Source organism: Epinephelus moara, chromosome 2 (assembly GCF_006386435.1).
Source record: "Epinephelus moara isolate mb chromosome 2, YSFRI_EMoa_1.0, whole genome shotgun sequence".
In the NCBI taxonomy this organism is placed as follows: domain Eukaryota; kingdom Metazoa; phylum Chordata; class Actinopteri; order Perciformes; family Serranidae; genus Epinephelus; species Epinephelus moara.
Genome location: NC_065507.1, coordinates 11869218 through 11889791, shown reverse-complemented (window position 1 = coordinate 11889791; position 20574 = coordinate 11869218). Strand labels below are relative to the sequence as shown.

Sequence of the window (20574 nt, the reverse complement as noted above, 5' to 3'; positions counted from 1 at the left end):
TTTTATTTAAAGGAGAGGATCCTTTGCATTATCTGTTTAACCACACGGAGCATAATTAAGCTCTGAACGGGGTAATAACAGCAAAACTATGTCAAAACATCTCTTTACAATCTCTCATTTGGTGCAGCAGAATCCAAATGTCATTTATACAGTCATATCCTCAGTGCTTCCCAAACACATGCATTTTACATAAAACCTTACTATTTAAAACACTTAAACATAAAAGTGGCGCTCCAAGTGTGCCCATGTGAACCAAGTGGCAACATCCAGGGCTGAAAAATTAAGCTGCAAAAACTGCAGTTCTTTGAATGGCCACTTGAGGCAGGCTCCAGAAGCCTGTCAATCCACATAGATCCCCCACGTTACAATGCCCAACTTTACAGCAGAAATAAACACGTTTACAGCCTCGTACAAAAAACTGTTTTGGTCTCTATAGCTAATTTCCCCCTTCATGACCACTGTACGGGATGCAAATTTTCATACAACTCATTTGTTTGCATTTAAGTGCAAGCTTCTTTGAGTGACAGGCTGTCTGCCAATTGTGTCCTCGATTTCTCAGTCAGACCCGCCTCTCCTCCAAATATGGTCACTTCTGGCTCCAAAAAAACAAGATGGCGATGGCCAAAATGCCGAACTCCAGGCTTCAAAATGTGACTCCACAAACTAATGGATGACATTAGTGCTTAGTGCATTATTTGTACAGTCTATGGTTTCAACTCTGCTTGTGCATTTGTCCATGTGTGACTGTTTATGTGTCTTGTAAATGTATACGTAGAAATATTAAGGTTTTAGTGAAGTGTTTGGGAAGTGCTGAGCAAATGACTGGATAAATGAAACTTGGATTTTTCTGCATGAGTAGTGCGAGAGTTTATAAACATGTTTTAATGTGATTTTGCCTAGTTAAACTTGGCCCCCCTTACTCCAATTTCATGTGAGAAAAAACATGTATTTTTTCACAAATTCGCTGTAACACGGGGTCTGTAATTAATATACAAATGGTCATTTTGTAGGTGTGTATGCCTTTAAATGATTAATTGATTCTAATTTGAATTGTAGCCAATTAATTTTCTATTAGCTGACAACTTAATTAATCAACTAATTGTTCAGATCTAATCCGGAGATAGTGTTTACAGCCATTTTCTGTAAAATCCTATGTAACCATGCTGCTTAAATCTCACCTGAACTTTCTCCACAATGCCCCCTACTGTCTTCTTGTCAATCTTACTGTCATTAAAACAAAACAAACATTTGAATGCTCCTTTTAAAGACAACATTTCTCTAATTTTTGTGTATTTAGAGCCCTTGAAGGCAGTGATCAGCCCCCGGAAGGTGAAAGGCAGTGTGGGTAGCAAGGTGTCTCTGTCTTGTAGCGTGAGCGGCTCAGACGAGTATGAGCTGTCATGGTACCGCAATGGAGAGATCATCTACCCCGGCAACAATGTTCGTTTCACTGGGCTTAACCGGGAGAACCTCATCATGGAGGGGATGTCAAAGAGCGATGGCGGAGCCTACCAGTGCTTCGCCAGGAAGGGCAAGATGTCCGCACAGGACTTTGTGCAAGTCATCCTTGAAGGTAAAATACGTGCATGTGATTTGCAGGGTGGAGTATCGCACAAATGCTGACCAAAAGCCACACTGTAGCAGCTGTCTTCTGCATAATCAGTGAGTTAGCAGAAACAGATTCAGGCCTGGGAGATCAATACGGGGTTTATGTGTTAATGGCATCCTGCTGCGACTCTCTGCTATAGGCCGCCATTAGAATGATCATCCCAGACTTCACAAACACATACAAAAATACATGCACACACACTCTCGAATCCAATAGCTTACCTTGGCAGCGTTGCTCAGGCAACTGTCTCCTGTGGCCAGGGAGCTGTAAAAAGAAGATATTGATAATCTATAATCATGTGGAACAGATCTAGATTATCAGAGAGCAGCAGTAGGCAGACATAGACATTTCAAAAGCCGACTGCTCTCTGTGTCTGAGAGGAAAGCTCCTGGATCACTGTTCATAATAAAAGAATGGTGACAAAAAGTCAAGATTTGTCCTTTTCACTTTGCTGCCTTATTATTATTTCACAAAAAAGGGGTTTATAACAAATATTGACCCCTGGAATAATGAAATATGTCCTCTCTCAGACACTCACAAACCCTGTGTCCAGACTCTGTTGTTGAATAAGAACAGGAGTGTTTTAAATGATTAATAAATGACAAACCAAATCAGATGACATGATGTATTTTTTATTAGAGGCTTTGTGATCTGAGACTTTTTTAGTTCTCATGGCTGTAAAGAAGAACACACTGTACATCCATTATACTGTTAGTGCAACAGAATGCAGTAAGATCTCAGTAAGTAGCTCTCTTAGAAGAATAAGACATGTCGCTCCAGCCCCCACACCGTACCTCACCAAGATGTATAAAAATCAAGAAACCAATGGTAACCTCACAAGGAGAGCACTCAGTGTTAAAGCACGCAGTCGATACAGCAAACTCACTGCACCCACTTTTTGTTTGCAGAGAGACCTCGTTTTGGACAAAAGCATCTGCCAAATCAATAAATGTAAATTTAATGTAAATGCAACTCCTCCAACATTTTTGAAAGAAAGAAACCAGAACAAAGAGCAGTTCTTCCAGCTAAAACAAGTGGGGTCTGCTGACAGATTGTTGCTATGTCAAACTAAAGCAATCTGCTGGGTTTGTAATGTGAGATTGAATCATTTCATTGTTTACTCAAATGACTGTTTTTTAAGCTATAATAATAGTTTGGAAATGCCTTGTGGAGATGACACTACCCCCTCTCATTTTCAGCCTTCTCTGCTGATAAAGCATCATTAGTCAGTCTGTTCACCCATCCCAAACTGCCAAAGTCAGATAAACTAAACAGGCTTTAACTGATCATGTAACTAAATATTTCATAATGCTGCCATTCACGGTACATAAAGATACAATAGGTAGTTTGAAACTAGGCCCTGGTTGGTCGACAGTCAGCCAGGTGAACTACAGGAAATGTAAGATAGAAGTGCGCCGCTATAACTGGCTGTAAATCAGTTCTTTATTAAAAAATGTAATGCTAATGATGGTCATAGTTTGACTATGGTCACATTCACAACATTTTCAGTTTTTTGTCCATATTAGAAAAAAGACAATATTCCTGCTAAGCTAGAAAAAAGAATAAAAGTGATAATAGAATAAAATAAAATAATAAATAATATATAATATAATAATAAATAATTAAATAATCAAATAAAATAATAAAAATAGTCAATAATAAAATATAATTAATAGATAATAAATAGATAAAATAAAAATAATAGATACTATATAATATAATAATAAATAATAATAAAAAAGAATAAATACTATATAATATAATAATAATTAATAAAATAATAAAAATAGTCTAATAAAATATAATAAATAGATAATAAAATAATAAAATAATAGATACTATATAATATAATAATAAATAATAAATAAAAAAATAAAAAAATAAATACTATAAAATATAATAATAAATAATAAGATAATAAAAAGTAAAAATTCTACTGATATTGTGGTTTACATGCAGATGTGCATACTCAGATTAAAGTGCCTTAAAATGTCGTTTAGCGCATAAAGCTGCAGCTGGAGCTGCTTTTGCCATTTCGCTTCTTGCACCATGATAGGATTTTTCCAAAGTTTCCCCCGGTGGTGAATTTGTTCAACCGTGTAAACCCAGCCTCCCTCTTTCGTTCATGTCGCCACCTTCTGAGAAAGGTCAGCGTTGCGATATTTACACATGAAACCTGTTGATATCCAAGTCTTTTATGTTTAAAAGGTGTGCATCTCCTTCCGCCCAGACATGTGGGTTTTTCTTTTGGGCATGTATCTCTACCCCACAGCCTTGCAAACTGTTGGTTAGTTGGTTTGTGTACAACACACAGAGCTGACTGTAAACAGGCATCTGAGACACATATTGTGAATGTGTTGTATACACATCAAAAGACTGCTTCTAAAACCTGAATAATATTGGCATATACCACATGTCTTAATCAGAAAGTGCTTCATTTGGACACAGGCCTAATTTGGAAAATTACCTGACCTGTATAAAACTCAGAATATCATCATATTCAGAGGAACAGGGGAAGATTAGTGTGCATGTAAATGTGGTCCCTGCTTATATTCACCGCTGTACTCCTGTCCCCTGTCCTGTTCCACCTTGTCCTCCACTGCAGATGGTACTCCAAAGATCCTGTCCTCCTTCAGTGAAAAGGTGGTGAACCCAAACGAGCCCGTCTTCCTGGTGTGCAACGTCAAGGGCACGCCGCCTCCCCGCTGCACCTGGTCGCTGGACGACGACCCCGTCATCAAAGACAGCCACCACCACCTGGGCCACTACGAGACCCACGAGGGCCACGTGGTCAGCCAGCTGAACGTCACGCACACCCAGGTGCAGGACGGCGGGGTGTACCGGTGCACGTGCAGCAACTCGGCCGGGGTCGTGTACCACCAGGCTCGAATAAACGTAAGAGGTGCTTGTCAAATCAGCTCCTCCAAGAACAACAATACACATACCTGTCTGTCTCTCTGTGTGTCTGTCTGTGTTCCTGTGTCCGGCTGGCTGTCTGGTGTTTGCAGCACATGAGCACTGGTTGTTGTTTGGGTCTGAGAATTTGGATTTATTAGGATTTGTTGCTTGTACAGTGTGCTCTGATGATGAGTTGTTACTTTTTCCTCCAAGTTTAGTTTGTCTCAGCTGTTTTTGCTCAGTAATTTTAGTTCTAGTATTAAATCTTTGATCACATTTACATTTCCTTTTAGGTTTTTCTCCACTGATTGAATTTGCCTCGGTTTTTTTGTATTCGTTTTTATGCGTTATTTCCTTTCTCTCTGCTCCTTGTATAATTTTTAATATTGTAGCCTCGTCTTTTTCTCTCCAAATTATTACTGTGCTTTTCCCACATGCCTGTATTTTTAGGTCAAATGAATTATCCTGGTTTGCTGCACATAAGCGTATCTGGATATTGGGTTCCAAAATGGGCTGGTTTGTAAATAGCCGGGAGAAAAATATATTTCTTCTGTTTGCATGAATAAATTTATCTGTGGTATGCTCGTGTGTGTGTGCGAGGGGAGTGTTCATGTGTGTCTGTGTCTGCGTGTGTTTACTCAAGCAGCCAATTCAACTCTTCACGATCAGATGTTAAAGCGATTACTCTGTTTCCATTTTATGAGACACAGAATGTATTACTGTTATGTGGGTGCGCAGCAGGAGCAGAGTTATAAGTATCCGCAGTACAGTGTTATCTAAATGCTCTGTTTCCCTTCAGATGGTTAGCACACTTTAATCTGCTTGTCATTTCGCCGCCTTCTACTTAGAGTTAAGCCTGCGATCTTGTGGTAAAACAAACAAGGAAAGCTTTAAACAACAGTTCCTTTGCATATCTAAGTATTTCGGTGGCAGGTACCATATGTGAAGGAAGCTGCGGAGAGAAATGTTCTCTGTTTTATGTTCTCTGTGTACCCGTTAACCCTCCCTTGTTTGAATATTAAATATATTCAGAAAGTGACGAGTCAGAAAGTTTTATTTACAAAAACACCAAAAATAAAGCCCTTTTGATTTGAAGTCACTTTCCACTGAATGTCTTTACAGAGGAACCTTTCTCATTCTCTGCCCCCTCTCTAGGCCGCGCCAGCATTCGTCCAATGAAAAACATCACAGCGATTGCTGGACGGGACGCATTCGTTCACTGCCGTGTGATTGGCTACCCTTACTACTCCATAAAGTGGTACAAAAACTCGGCGCTGCTACCGTTCAACCACCGACAGCGAGCATTTGAGAACAACGGCACTCTGAAGCTGACTAATGTGCAGCAGGTGGATGCTGGCGAGTATAACTGCAAGGTGATGGTGCAGCCCAACAAGATGGACTCCCAGAGTGTCCACGTTCGTGTGAGAGGTTAGTCCCCAGTTATTTAAATTCCATTGCATTTTGAGCTTTAACTATTTCAAAGCTTGCAGGACATTTTGTCAAGGTCTTTTTTATTATAAAGCAGGTATAGATGCTGTATAAATACTGTGAAGGTATCAGAACGCTCAATCCATGAAGAAATGTTCACAGTCCATAGTTAGAAACCGTACCTCTAAATGAGCTGTCTGGACTTTTATGAAGTTGTGATGTCACAACTATACTATATAGACCATTTCAAGCATTCTACATGGGTCACTCTGTATTTCCTGTTTGAGTGTTTTGCAGTGTGTTTGATTGACATCAGCTGACAGGAAGTAAACAAAGACCCAAGCTGTTTTCTAGCCTTTCCAGTGAAATGGTCTATAAAGATAGAAAGTGCCGCTACAGTGGCTTCACAGTCATTCTTCTGTGCACATGTGGAAGACCCAGGTACACTGGCCAATCAGAGCAGACTGGGCTTTTTTCGAGACAGGCACTAACATGGAGCGTTTCAGACAGAGGCTGAATACAGGTATATTCAGGCAGACATTATAAGGAAAATAAAGTGTTTTTTGAAAATTAAAAGTATGTAAACTTGTTCTAGTGGAAACCCAAAATACAAGTATAAACCTGAAAATGCGCATGATATGGGACCTTTAATTAGATTATATTTAATGTTCATTTTCTGTTGGTAATATACTGTAAAATACATAAAAAATATGTAAAAAGGATATAAACCAACTTAAGAATTTCCTTCCTTCTAATTTTAGTTTTTACAGCTTAAGGCAGACTGATAGATGATACAATGTTGTACAGGTTAAATACTGTTAAATATAGAGCTTAATAACTTAATATGAATCAAACAATCACCACCATGTTTTGTCTTTTTTTAAAATGATGAGAAACATAGCTCTGTGGTTGTTAAGTAAGAAATCACCTTCAGTTTCTGCTTGTTTTTGTTATGAATTAGGTCAATACACTCAGTTGCTATCTTGCTGAGAGTTAGATTAGGAAGACTTAACCTCTCTTATTTTAAAAGTATTCGAATAATAAAAATTACAGTGCAATGCAGTGGTAGGCAGACAGGCTGTTTTCAGTCTCTATGCTAGGCTAAGCTAACCAGCTACTAGCTGTAGCCCAATACTTAACTGCACTACAACATTATTCTTATATTTTATGCCTGTCTTGGTATATTTTAACCCTTTATTTTCTATTCACTAATTCTTTATTGATTTTTTTTCTTAAATGTCCTCTTACAATGTGTTTCTTTTGCATCTTGTCTTGATGCTTTTGATGTTCTATGTAGAGATCTTTGAATTGCTTTGTTGCTGAAATGTGCTATATAAACTTGCCTTACCTTGCCTTACCAGTACATCTAAAGCTCACAGATTAATATTTCATTAATTTCTTTAATCAGTAGAAAAAGGTAAAAAAAAAAAAAAGATGGTTTGTTTTATGGTTTGGTTATCTATAATACTTCTTTTTGCCCAGGAGTCTCAGCTGGTATATAAATAAGCATATTTCCCAAATTGTCGTACTGTTTCTTTAAACTGTCACAGTTCTGCGTTCAAACTTTTAATGGTTTCATGCCAAAGTCCCACATTTAGTGCTCTAATAGCACTAAATGTGATAGATAGATTTAAATAGGAAGGCACATTCTGAGGAACTTCTTTTCTCTGTCTACATGAGCATCTAAAAATTGCCTCTGTGAAAAAGCCCGTCAGTAGATACATAAATAAAAAGACCCACTTATGCAGAGAGGCAGACAGCTATACCATATGTCACAGATCTCACCATATTTCTAAATTAATCTCCCAGATATTCCTCAGTACATCAGGTCTATCTAATGAAGACTGTATCAGTGCCACTGATAGCACAGGGCTGAGTGACTGATCTCCACTGAGATCTTACAACTGTAACAGGTAATGCTAAAAAGGGCTTCCCCATTATGCCCCATTTCCTTCCCTCCGTACAGTATGCGAGGTTGTTGTCACTATATTACACTTTCCAATGGAGCGAGGGAAACAGAGGCGGGGGGAGGAGGGAGGACTAAAGAGAGAGCGATGATATAAAGCAACACTTCCCAGTGGTGCTATAGTGAGCGAGTGCATTTGTTAATTTACTCTGCTCATGCTTAAAATGCGCAAGTGTCTTTGGGGATCCCTGGAGTCCATTATCTCCACTTTGTTGTGAATTAAATAAGGTGCTAAAGTGCTGCTTATTTCAGTGTTATTTGAACTCACTGGACACTCAAACACAGATGACTTGTGTGATGGCTGGAGATTTCCCGGAGAATGGAGCGCAGGCAATTTAAATAGATCTTATTGTATAACTGTGTCGTTATATTATGCAGCTAGATTGACTGTGAACACTTGTTTTTTTATTCTGAATATGTGCCACTCTTTTAATCAAGGCTTTAGATGGGTGGATAAAATAGTAGAATGTAGGTTAGTGGATTATTAGTAGACAACGAGAAAAAAAAAAGCTTCATGTTAGGTTTTCTTTTCCTGAGCAACCTGAATGAGTCACCTTAAAGTTATTTTTTTGTTCTGTCTCTTGTGTGCTCTTGTAGCTTCTTGTGTTGAGAGGACAAAATGTTCCAGTCTGAGAATGACGGGGAATTATTGCAGAATGCTTTGCTATTCGGGTCTTTTATGTTCCTTCAGTGACCTCTTTAAAGGCAGATAGTTAGAAGATTGTAGGATTGCTCTGAGAAAAGGACCCAGCACCTGCCACAGAATTCAGAGAATTAAGATTGTCTTTGAAATCACATTTGATCTCCTGTGTGTCTTTCTGTCCGTCAGTCCCTCCCTACATTCAACCCTTTGAGTTCCAGCGTTTCACCATCGGCCAGCGTGTCTTCATCCCCTGCGTGGTCATGTCGGGCGACCGCCCCCTGGACATCACCTGGCAGAAAGATGGACGGCCAATCCCCGTCAGCCTGGGCGTCACTGTGGACAACATCGACTTCACCAGCTCACTGCGAATCTCCAACCTGACGCCCGACCACAACGGCAACTACACCTGCATCGCCCGCAATGAGGCTGCTGCAGTGGAGCACCAGAGTCAGCTCATTGTACGAGGTGAGGAAGCACAAAGGAGCAGATTATATATCTAATGGCACCTAGTGGACTACTATAATCTGTAGTATGTGTGCAGGTTTTCATTTTAAGCAATCCCCGCAGTACCAAACTTCACTTATTAGTTCCTCCTGTCTGGCTGAAGGTAAAATCGACTGGTGGAGTTTTTGACTGGTATGAAAACCTGCATACATAAGCTACAAGTTTAAAATATCATGTATCAATGTCTGATCAAGCTGTTACTTTATGTGTCTGTACAGTTCCTCCTCAGTTTGTGGTTCAGCCTGAGGATCAAGATGGGATCTATGGAAAGACTGTGACTCTGAACTGCTCAGCTGAAGGCTACCCACCACCCACCATCGTATGGGAACACTCCAAAGGTACATTAAACACATGCATTATCTACGACAGGTGAACTTCCCAGCTACAGGAGAATTATCACATGGAATTAAAAACAATAGATGATTATTAATAGACCCACAATTTCTCTAAATACATAATCAGGATCGGGTAACTCCAGCTTTTCTGAAAACTCCGATTAGGGCTGGGTGATATGGAGAAACTCAAATACTGTTGACCAAATACCTTGATGTCAATGTTGCGACAATATTGTGGGGTTGACTTTTGGTCCTTTCACAAAATATTTACACAAAGAGAATTTTGATATATAATCATCAGTAATGTGGATGTAATGACTTAGGTCCCGATCATACAGACAGCATTTTAGTAGCTGGAGGCGGCCTTTTGGAATTGTGTTTAATGAGAATTAAGCTTATTGCTCGCCTTGTTTGCATTGCTATGTGCCTCACATTATGTGCTCTAGGCGCCTGGTGTTTTTGCCAAAGTGTTTTGAGCTCCTCAAGTTGAAAAAACTTCAACTCAGAGTGGAAAATTTCCCCGTTGTCTCCACTTTTTCCCGTTGTCTAATTGGATGATCTGAGAGGCGGGCCTTCTGCGGTGGTCACGACAACAAGCTTACAGTTGTTAAACAGTGACAGAGAAACCAGTGGTACTCCCCGTGATCCGCCCTCTTTTTTAAGGGTCTCATGTACCCACACAGATCTCCGTTTCCCTGTCCCCAACAAGTTACTTGCTGACAGCCTCTCACCCTCAACCAGAGCTACAGCAAGTACCCTCTGCCTGCATGTTTCAGTACCAAGCTACTAATTAGTTTTTAAATTAATCAAAAAGAAATGTACATAAATAAATGGTCGATTGATTACATGGCAAGGTTAGGGTAAGGAGGTGATGATAAAAAGGTTTTACTATTCAATTTAAAAACAAAAAGGCACGTGGTGCGCCTCGCGTTTTGCAACCTGCAAAGCGCTTTCTGTGTGATCGGGGCCTAAGTGGGTAAATGCAAATAATAGAACAGCTAGATCACTCTGGTAAGTTCAGGAAATTAACATCACTTTACTGTAATGCAGCCTTTAAAACTAGTAAAAGACAATACTGGTGATATTACAATATCCGAAATCTAAGACAATATCTAGTCTCATATCCCAATATTGATGAAATATCGATATATTGCCCAGCCCTCGCTCTGCTATATCGGATTCATGTCAACCAAAGTCCATCATTCAAGGTAATTAAACCCAGATTTAATGAATATAGTGCTACAATTTGCATTATGTTTAATCCTCACAGGAAAAACTGCAATCACATAGCTGTCTTTAGTTCAACTACGTAAACATTTATGAGTGGTGAAGATGGACAAGGGCAGAGGTTTTGTTTCAATAACTGGGGGGACACTGGAGGTTTGGGATCGCCCCCCAAGAAAGTTTGAGCATCAAACTTCCTGCATACTGGTGATTTTTTGGCATCAATTTATGGTAGAAATATTTTTAATTTCAGCAAAATAAAAGTCCTCTGCTACATTCATGTTTTTTTATTGAGGCAGACAAATGCATTTTCCTGTTGAATATGGGAATCTTTCCATTCTCTACTGTCCACACAATATAATGTGAAGGCAGCATTAGAAGTTCCAGCTTTTATCGCCAAGTGACCACGACTCAATAATGTGTTTTTTCTCTATATTAAACTGCAGTGATTCAAGGTTGCAGCCTTTAGTTTCTAATGAATATCTGTTCATTTGTTAATCATTTCATACATGCCTATAGTGCACGTAATAGGGAAATGCACAATCATGGGAAAAGGACACTTAATAGTGACTGACTTGAAAAACATCTGAATTTAGAAAAGTTATATTTTTAAGAGTTATTTCACAGTTTCAGGATCATTTTGCCAGAACAGTGCAGCTTTGTGTGCAGCTAGCTGAGCCACACTTTGGTCTCAGGTTGTGTTTCTTTAAGCAACTGTGTATGAGGGTGAGTGCAGTCGTGCTGTTGCAGGTGAGTGGCTTCCATTTTCTTCATCCACAGCCAAGGCGTTTGCACAGCCATCTGCTCTTTAAACTGCAGGCTGGGGGCTTGCAGGGTTTCCACCTGCACCATTAAAGAATCATCAGAGAGAGGGGGAGACAGGCAAAAACACACAGACAGATATACAGATAGAGCGTTCGCAGACAGACAGGCAGGGAGGGAGGCAGCAGGTGAGTTCAGCCACTTGAGCAGGGGCAGATGAAGAGGGGCCCCAGGTGTTTGCTCCATCATCCATATAACCAGGGATGAAAGCTTCACCAACAGACGGACAACAACCAGTGAGGAGTGGTGCGTGTGTGTGTGTGTGCGATGGGCCCCATGATCAAAGGAATGAAAGAATCAGGTCTGTTTTTCACCCTTTGATTGGATGTGTGTGTGCGGGCGTGCATGTGTATGGATGTGAGACAAGCAGGCCTCACGCCTGATTAGTGCTGTCTGACTTTTCCTGATCAGTACTGAGAGATTAGGCTGAGCAGTGTGTTTTGTGTGTGTGTGCGTGTGTGTGTGTGTGTGTGTGTGTCTGCTCAATTGTAGCATTAAAAACAAGCTTTACCTATCCAGCAGGAAGTGCCCCCATGGTTCAGTTGTCCAGGCTGCAGGTCATTTTTTTTACATCTGTTTTTCACATCCTGGTGTGATATGTTGTTGCACAGGATATCAGTCAGAGCAGAGAAGCAATGAAAATCACCTCCAGAAAATAAAAATGTATCCAGGGTAGGTGGCTTGGGAAGCAATTGTCTAATTTGTTGCAAGCCAGAGTGCAGTTTGTCCAGAGAATGGCTGTCTGGCATGCTTTTACTGCAACAGAAGTAGCTAAGAGCCAGATGAGTGTCTCTGGGAGATATGGAACAGTTAGTAAAGGTCAACTGCTATTAGCATAACGACTAGCACCATTTGGATATGCAAAATCCATAATTCAAGGAAGAACACACCCCCCCCCTCTCCCTCTCCCTCTCCCTCTCCCTCTCTCTGTCAGAGCCAGGGGAGCAGGAACAAAGTCACCACTTGACCCTTTGCTAGCCACGGCCACTTGACTGCATTTTAATTAAAAGGCAAAAACCCACAGCTCACTAAATAGCCTAATCTCTACACGCTAACTTTAACACGAGCTAATGCAACGCCTGGCTCAGTTCACACATGTGTTTAATAGTACATGAGCAAGGTGGAATACAGTGCTTTCATCACTGAAAGAGCAGGCTGCGCCAAAGACGTTAGCTTTATGATTCACTGTCAGTGACATTTCCCACAGATTTAAGGCTGCTATTGCAGAATGAGATACTGTATTGTTTGACAATAGAACAAGAGTGATTATATCATTTTCTATTAAAAAAGATAGGTATTAATTACGCGCAGGCAGCAGGCCAGAATATGTCAGAGATGCCAAGTCCAATTATTTCAGCGATGCTTCAGTGATGGATATCAAGTGTCAGTCGTATTGGACTTTTGAGAATTGAGAAAAGACACAAATTCGTGCCTTTAGGATTAGTCTGTCCTCGACCAAGGCCATTCATGTAGTCCTTATAACTATCTCCTCTGGATTTAGTAATTCAACAAACATAAATGCAGAGAATAAACCCAGAGAGTTGACACACACACACACACACACACACACACACACACACACACACACACGCAGGAGTAAATACTCAGAAAAGAAATCCTCGTCTAGCTACAGTTTACATCTTTGGATCACACTGGCTTGTCTCAGTGTTGATGGCCAGCAGCAACACAAGGCCTCTCTGCTCTCCCCTCTCTCCTTCTGCCTGTTGTTCCTCTGCACCAATCTGCTGTCTTGTTAAACATGAGCATTATGTCTGTTCTGATTGCATCACACCAGCAGCTCGGTCTGCTTCACTGTGCTCAGCAGCTGTTTGGCGGTTTAAGGATTTAGGCCTGGTGTTAAGAAACATGTTTACAATCCTCCCTAAATCTGACAGGCTTTGTCATCAAATCTGTAAACACAGACGCATGGTCAAATGAATGCACGCAGGCACACACACACACACACATACACGCACTGACAAACTGGAGGTCAGCTTACCGTTAAGTACTGTATCCATGTTAGCCTTATACACCATTTTCTCTACTAAAAATTACAGATCAACATGTGTGGGGGCATTTAAACACACTGTATGAGGTTGAACTATATGAAGAATTTGGTATTACATGTCTAAATATTTATTCTCTCATTATTTACATTATTTTTCTCTTTCCTTCATCTTGTCTCTTTCTACTCGCCCCAGGCGCCGGTGTCCCCCAGTTTCAGCCCATCCCTCTGAACAGCGGCTCTCGTGTGCAGCTGCTGAGCAACGGTTCGCTGCTGATCAAACACGTGCTGGAGGACGACAGCGGCTTCTACCTGTGTAAGGTCAGCAACGACGTGGGAGCTGATGTCAGCAAGTCCATGTACCTCACCGTCAAAAGTAAGAGCCTGCATCTGATGGACGATCGATAACAGCTGATGGGCAGTAATTATTGTGTATTTTAATGTGAAGCTCGGTGCGGCAGAGACAGGAAGCCGTTAAAAAGGATTCCCAGCTGCAGGGTTTTACAGATAGCTACACTCCTCGTAAAGTTGATCGGCCAGACATTAATTGTGTAAAAGAACGGAAGGAAGGGAGATGCACGTCGGCAGATTCAGTACACAAACGGTGCAAATGATGAACAAAATGAGTGTGAGAGCGACAGATTCTGGTCGAAATCTAGCTGAGGCACATTTCATTGGTCACAATACCTTTTGATGAGCTTCAGCTAAACCACTGCAAAGTCTCAGGGCTGCTGTGAAACTGCACCTACTTAGGGCAACAAAAAATCTTGGGTGCGTTGGTATAATGGACAGCCAAGAAAGGACAGCAGAGGAGATTCCTGCACACCAATGCAGCTGGGCAGGACAGCCGCAAAAAGGTCCACAGGCTGAGATCAATGCAAAAAATGTCAATTTATTTAGGACATCTGTGCACAAACAGAAAGGTGCTCAAATGTTTGCACAGGTAGCACTGACGATAGTCAAGGACTGAGGCGTTTGCTGCTGTTTTTACTTGCTTTTTATTATTTGCACTTTGAGCACCCTTCTTTTTGTGCACAGATGTCCTAAATAGTTGATCTCAGCCTGTGAACCTTTTTGTGGTTGTCCAGCTCAGTTGAAGGAATACTGCACCCACAAAATGATCATTTATACATCAATTACTCACCCAGTGTTACATTTAGTTTGTGAGGAAAACTGTTTTTCCTCACATGCCTTGGTGGTGAACAAAAAAGGACCAAACTGTTGATGAACTGAAGTATAAGGGGTCTGCATTTAACGGCAACAAAATTATATCAAATTCAAATTCTCACACACCTCATGCAATTTAATCCAAGTCAGATTTATTCAGTCTTATGCTCAGTACTTCCCAAACACATGTATTTTCCATAAAACCTTACTATCTAAAACACTTCTGCATAAACACTCTCATGCATGGACAAGTAGCACGCCTTGGCAAGCATTTGAACTCTGCTCAGTGGAATACGCGAGCAGAGTTCAAACATATGTGCTGGCCCAGGTGCCCTATACATATGCAGCGGTGTTTTGTGGGCAAAGCATCCCTTTAAAGAGGTCATGATCCTGATTTCCTTACTGGGAAAGATGACAAAAACCAGATGCTATGCTCATAGTAACGTTATTGAGCATTTTCCTGCACAAATGTATCTGTATGCAGACAGCTTCCCCTCCTGTGTCTGCGTATATGTAGGCACATTACTGTTTTTCTGTCAGTGGTCGGCATGGTAATATCCCCGACTACAGGTCTCCCTGCCTCCAGGAAGCATTAGCATGTAGCTCCCCTATAGCGCTAGGAGTGGCTCCTCATGGCACTTAGATGCGAGTGGGGCTTATTTTCACCGTGCTACTGTTATCAAACTGGAGCACAAGGAGCCCCGCTGAAGGGCAGTCCTCTCTCTGTTTCCACCTCTCTCCATCTGTCTCCTCTTCTTTTTCTCTCCTCACCAGCCCAGTGAACGCAAATGCATTATATACAAGAACTTGACTGCATTTACATGACACAATAACTGGGTTGTTTTCAGTGATGGGATGGAAGTTGTAACCGACCCTGACTTCTGACCTCTCTGTAAAAAGGGAAGCAAACAAAAATTTGGTCAGAACTCTCCTTCTGGATAAATCAGCACTTGTTATCATTAATATCAGCTGGCATGCTGTGGATATTCATGTGTCACTGTAATTAAGCCTTGCAGTGTACAAGGTTGGGAGCTGCCACTGTGTGAGGCTGTGAGTGCTACAGCGGCAGAGAAGAACATGCTCTCTGTGTTTTCATAGGTCAGTTTGCTGACTGTAGCACCCAGTTGCTATGCAGCAAGTTGACCTATGGCTACACTAACCTTTTTTTTCTTCCATTTTCTACCAAGCAGAGAGCAAACGCTGTGGCTGCAGCTGCACCACACTCAACTCTCAGTAGCATATCTAACTCTGAACACTAAACATTGATTTTTAAGACATTTTTTTATTTATTTTAACTAAAAAAAACTACAGGCAAAGAATGTCATACTGTGTGTTTTAGCTTATATAACTGAGAAATACATCTCATTTGAACTGCATTTGCTCATGATAGGCTTGCACTGTATCTGTTGAACTCTATTATACTAATGCGACTTCTTCAGAGTCAAAGAAAAGACTGAAAGACCGTAAACAGGTTAGAGTGAGATTATATAGATCAGTCATCCACTGAGTTTCTCTCTGACCTTTTTGTTTTTGGTCCAGGAGGTCTTTTGGTCACTTTGTGAGGTGCAACAGTCACTGTCCACTGTGTGTTTGAGTCTGAGTGTGTGTTTGGAGAAGATGAGAACACTATACCAAGTGTATATAGGACATACTAGAAAGAGTAATGGGATATACACAGACACACACACATATGCACGTATATAGTTTTGTTGCCGTGCATGTTGTGATGTTGGAGATGGGGATGAGTGAGAAGTAAACTGACATGGCGTGCATAGTATCGGTTTCACTGCTCTATATAGACATTTGTATCGTCTACCATAGTAGAGTAAGTGTGTGTGTGTGTGTAACAGAGAGGGTTGACCCACCGAACACACTCTGCTGTTGCTCTAGGCTTCAGTTTCATGCTGTACTCGGCTCTATCAAAGAGAATTTTGACAGCTGTAGTGCTAAATAATGTAAGGTTACTCCTCGTGAGTGGTAGTTTCATTAACATGAACTGTTTATCGTTATTATTTACAGATTTATCATTAATAACAAATAACTGTTTTTCCCCTTGAGATTAATTTACATTTTTTTTCTAGTAATTTAATGAAAAATAATTTAGTTGTAAGTTTTCATTTAAATTATTATTATTATTCTGTTACTCTTACCACAAATTGAACATGATCGTGTACAGCAGAGTAGGCTATGAAATCAACACTAGCTGATTGCTTGTCAACTAATTGCTCTCTTTATAGTTATATACACACTGGCTCCTTACAGTCTACTTATGAAAAAAGGTAAAACAGTACTTTTAAAATAACATTTTGGGGTATCGGTAGGGGCATCAGATTTAAATCGTGAAATTCAGTAACTTTCAAAATGGGTCCTTAATTTCAGACAAAAGTAACCAAAAGGCTTTTCATTTCCTACCAGCAATTGTCCATTTTGTCAATTGAAATGACAACTGCTACAGGCAGATTTTATCAGCTGTGGGTACATAGTTAAGTAAGTTAATGTTAGCTCCACAGATTAGTTGAAAATACCATTTCTGGTGGACTTTATGTTCTCAGCTGACTCATTTGAAAAAAAAAAAAACCCTGTAAGAGGGGCCTTAAATATGCAATTAATGGGGCGTCTGTAGCGTACGGGATAGTGCCGGCACCCCATGTACAGAGGCATCGCCTCGCTGCAGCGGCCGGGGGTTCGGTTCTGGCATGTGGCCCTTTGCTGCATGTCAGTCCCCACTCTCTCTCTGTCTCCCATTTCACTCACTGTCCTGTCCATTAAAAGCAAAAAGCCCACAAAAATAATCTTTAAAAAAAAAAAATTTGTTTTTGCACCGTAAGTATTTAGAATTTCTGACACACCTGCACAGAGCCTCCTCTTCTAACCTGATAAGTCCGTTCAGGAAATATGCAATCATACGTTTGCAATAATTAGGGCAGCAACTAATGATTGTTTTCATTGACAAATATTTTTTGTTGATTATTTTCTCGATTAATCAAATGGTTTTTTTTTGGTCTATAAAATGTCAGAAAATTGTGAAAAATGTCGATCAGTGTTTCCAAAGCCTATGATGACTTACTCAAATGTTTTGTCCACAACCCAGAGATATTCACTCTACTGTCCCAGAGGAGTAAAGACACAAGAATTTATTATTTAGAATAATTATTTTCTGTTATTATTTTATGTAATATTTTCCAGTAACGTCCAGTAATTGTCCACATCACTTGTGTTTTGGCTTTGTGTGAGGGAGCTATGTAACATTCTGTTGTTAATTCTGTCGCAGACAACAGCAAAAAGTTGAAATAAATTGAACGGCGATGCCATGAACCATTACAGTTGCTGTAGTTCTACACCAGCCTCTCAAAATTTTACCATCCTGCTCTTGTCTACTAACGTATATTCAGTTTGACATCTTCCATTTCCATGATTCCATGTGAGCGCAGATTAGCAATTGCTTCATGACATCACCAGACTTTATCATTATCATTAACACTGAACATGGATTAAACACATGTGAGCAAACTACCATTTTTACACTCTGTCCACTTACCCCTGAATTAAATTTCTCTTGCAGTGTCATTGTAAACCACCAAGTCATCTGTGATTCAGTTAGCATCGACGTGTCATCTTCATAGCTCAATAACTCACATTAGAAGAAACAGCTGTAAGTTCTCTGGTCCTATGATAATACCGAGTGCTGTCCTCCCCCTGCTGCCATTGGCTGCTCACTCATTACATGCTGGCTCAGCTACATGCTTGTCACTCATCAATAGATCACATTTCATGCCCTTTAAACCCCAAACTGTGCTCGTACACTCAAGATGCTTTCTGTAAAAGTGTACTTACTCGCATGAGTGGTTTTGAAAAAGGGAGACCATTACTGTGCACCAACACCATCATGTCCATTTCATGTCCATTTGTGTGCGTGTACACATTTCTTTTCATTTTTAAGCATACAGTATGATTGTTTTTATACATACTGTAGGCATGTTTTTCTGTGCGTGTGTGTCTCCATTCATGGTACATTGTGTTCATTCTGCTTGCATGCAGTGTGTGAGTTTGTGCATATGTGTGTGTGTGTGTGTGTGTGTGTGTGTGTTATGAGACGGTGGAACTCTTGAGTGCATTTCAGCCTCATTTAAATCCGTCAATACTTCAATTAGAAGCTGACGAAGGGGCTCTAGGGAAGAGCAGTCCGCATGTTTCTCTGCTTTATTTGCACTCTCTGGCTGTCTTTGTTTCTTACATTTTCAGCAATGAGAGAAAGATTAGACAGATAAATAATGCATTATTTGTTTCATTTTATACCCTTGTTCATTTGCTGGCAGCTGTGTGTGTCCTCCAAGTGTCTAAATCCCCCATCGCCAACAACAAAGCATTGATTTATTTTTCATTTACAGATCATTTTTTAGCTTCATGAATCACCTCCTAACAAAATAGTCTTAATCCCAGATGAATATTAGAGCAATGTATCATATATTTAAATCATTGTACATCAGTCTCTGCTGCTTCTCTGTGTGTCTCTGTGCATGTTTTGCTGTTAGTCCTCTTTCTAAATAACAATGTCAACATAGTGAATCCTGTAAAGTGACAAAGGAGAATAGTTCTGCTTGTACAAGAGCAAGGTTGTGTCTTTATACTGACCTTGTCCAAAACCACAAACAAACATACTCTATAACAAAAGATAACGCATTACAAGCTGTGCTAATGGTATGAAATCGTATGCACCACCGGTCTCCTAAGTCCTCTCCTGCTTATCCCCCCACCTAGTTTGGAAGAGTTGTGAACATCATGTGGATGGAGGAAAGCAGATTCAAAACAATACGACACTATATACAGCACAAATGTAATGTTTGTTTTTTATGCTGCCACTCGTTTTTACCTGCTAGTTTATTATCAATATCAACCCAGTACAAGATCATATCAGTCTGATAACATTGTCTTTTCCCCCTCCAAAAACAGTTAAATAATAATGATAATAGTACTATTAAGCAAAGAAACACGTATAAGTCTATTTTAATTCCTGTTAATCCATTTGGAAAGCAACGTCGATAGCAGTGCAGTAAAACCGCATCAGGCCGATGGTTCAAAACCAACAGAAAGAAGAGATTCTGTGTTGCCAGATCTTGGTCTCAAACAATAGACTGTCTCCTAAAGGGGCGGGGCAGTGGCAAAACCCACGTGACACAGATACAGGAACTGAATCTAATGTGGGCCATCTCGGTTTGTCATTGGTCTTAGCTACAACCAAGCAGCAACCTCCTGGGCTAAAAAATAAAGCCAACATAGAAGTGCCCAAAACTGCAGTTCCTCAGATGGCCACTTGAGGCTGGCTCCAGAAGCGAGTCAGTCCCCACAGGCTACCATGTTAAAATGCTCAACTTTACAGCAGAAATATCTTTAAAGCCTGGTTTCTACAGCTTATTTCCCCCTACATGACAACTGTAGGTGGGGTACATTTTTATGATATTTACCTGTTTACATTTTATTAAGGCTTAAAGTTACGCATAGTTAAGGGTGGGCCACTTTAAGTGACAGGCTGTCTGTGAGGTGTTACCTCGGGTTCTCAGTCGGATTCACCCTTTGCCCCTCAGCAGCTTCACCCTCTCAATCAAATATGGTCACTTCTGGCTCCAAGAATTCAAAATGGTGACACCAGAGTGCCGAACTCAAGGCTACAACTGATAAAATCTGATAGCGTGTGTTATTGCAACCGGCATAATCTACGGTCGCTAGCTAGAAATGAGAAGCTGCTTTTGATGTTCCATTAAGGACAAAAAAGCGGCAGGCGTACCGAGACTAGTTGTCTTTCAAATGGTTAGCAATTCATGTTCTCTTTCTCAATTCATCAACTTATTGTTGAGCTGTAATTAATTTGCAAATGTTTTGGCAAATTCAACATCAAGGTCATTTTGTAACTCGTAGTTAAGTTGTGCCAGTTTCCACACAGCAGATGTTGTGCAAAACCACTATTGGTTAAAATGG

The 20574-nt window shown here is 40.4% G+C and overlaps 1 protein-coding gene and 1 long non-coding RNA gene across 3 annotated transcripts in view; one reads left to right on the top strand and one right to left on the bottom strand.

Moving 5' to 3' along the window:
- The window catches only part of dscamb (Down syndrome cell adhesion molecule b), a 156201-nt gene that overhangs the window by 98743 nt on the left and 36884 nt on the right, over positions 1-20574 (top strand). For both annotated transcript variants that reach the window (XM_050072287.1, XM_050072278.1), the window contains exons 6-11: positions 1298-1573; positions 4215-4511; positions 5663-5935; positions 8731-9009; positions 9267-9386; positions 13631-13810. In XM_050072287.1, the coding sequence (XP_049928244.1) occupies positions 1298-1573; positions 4215-4511; positions 5663-5935; positions 8731-9009; positions 9267-9386; positions 13631-13810 (1425 nt within the window). The remainder of the gene's footprint in view (positions 1-1297; positions 1574-4214; positions 4512-5662; positions 5936-8730; positions 9010-9266; positions 9387-13630; positions 13811-20574) is intronic.
- Positions 14734-18269, bottom strand: LOC126407422 (uncharacterized). The gene is made up of 2 exons (XR_007571776.1): positions 18140-18269; positions 14734-15491 (listed from the first exon to the last, which is right to left on the bottom strand). It is a non-coding gene; the product is annotated as an uncharacterized LOC126407422 (long non-coding RNA).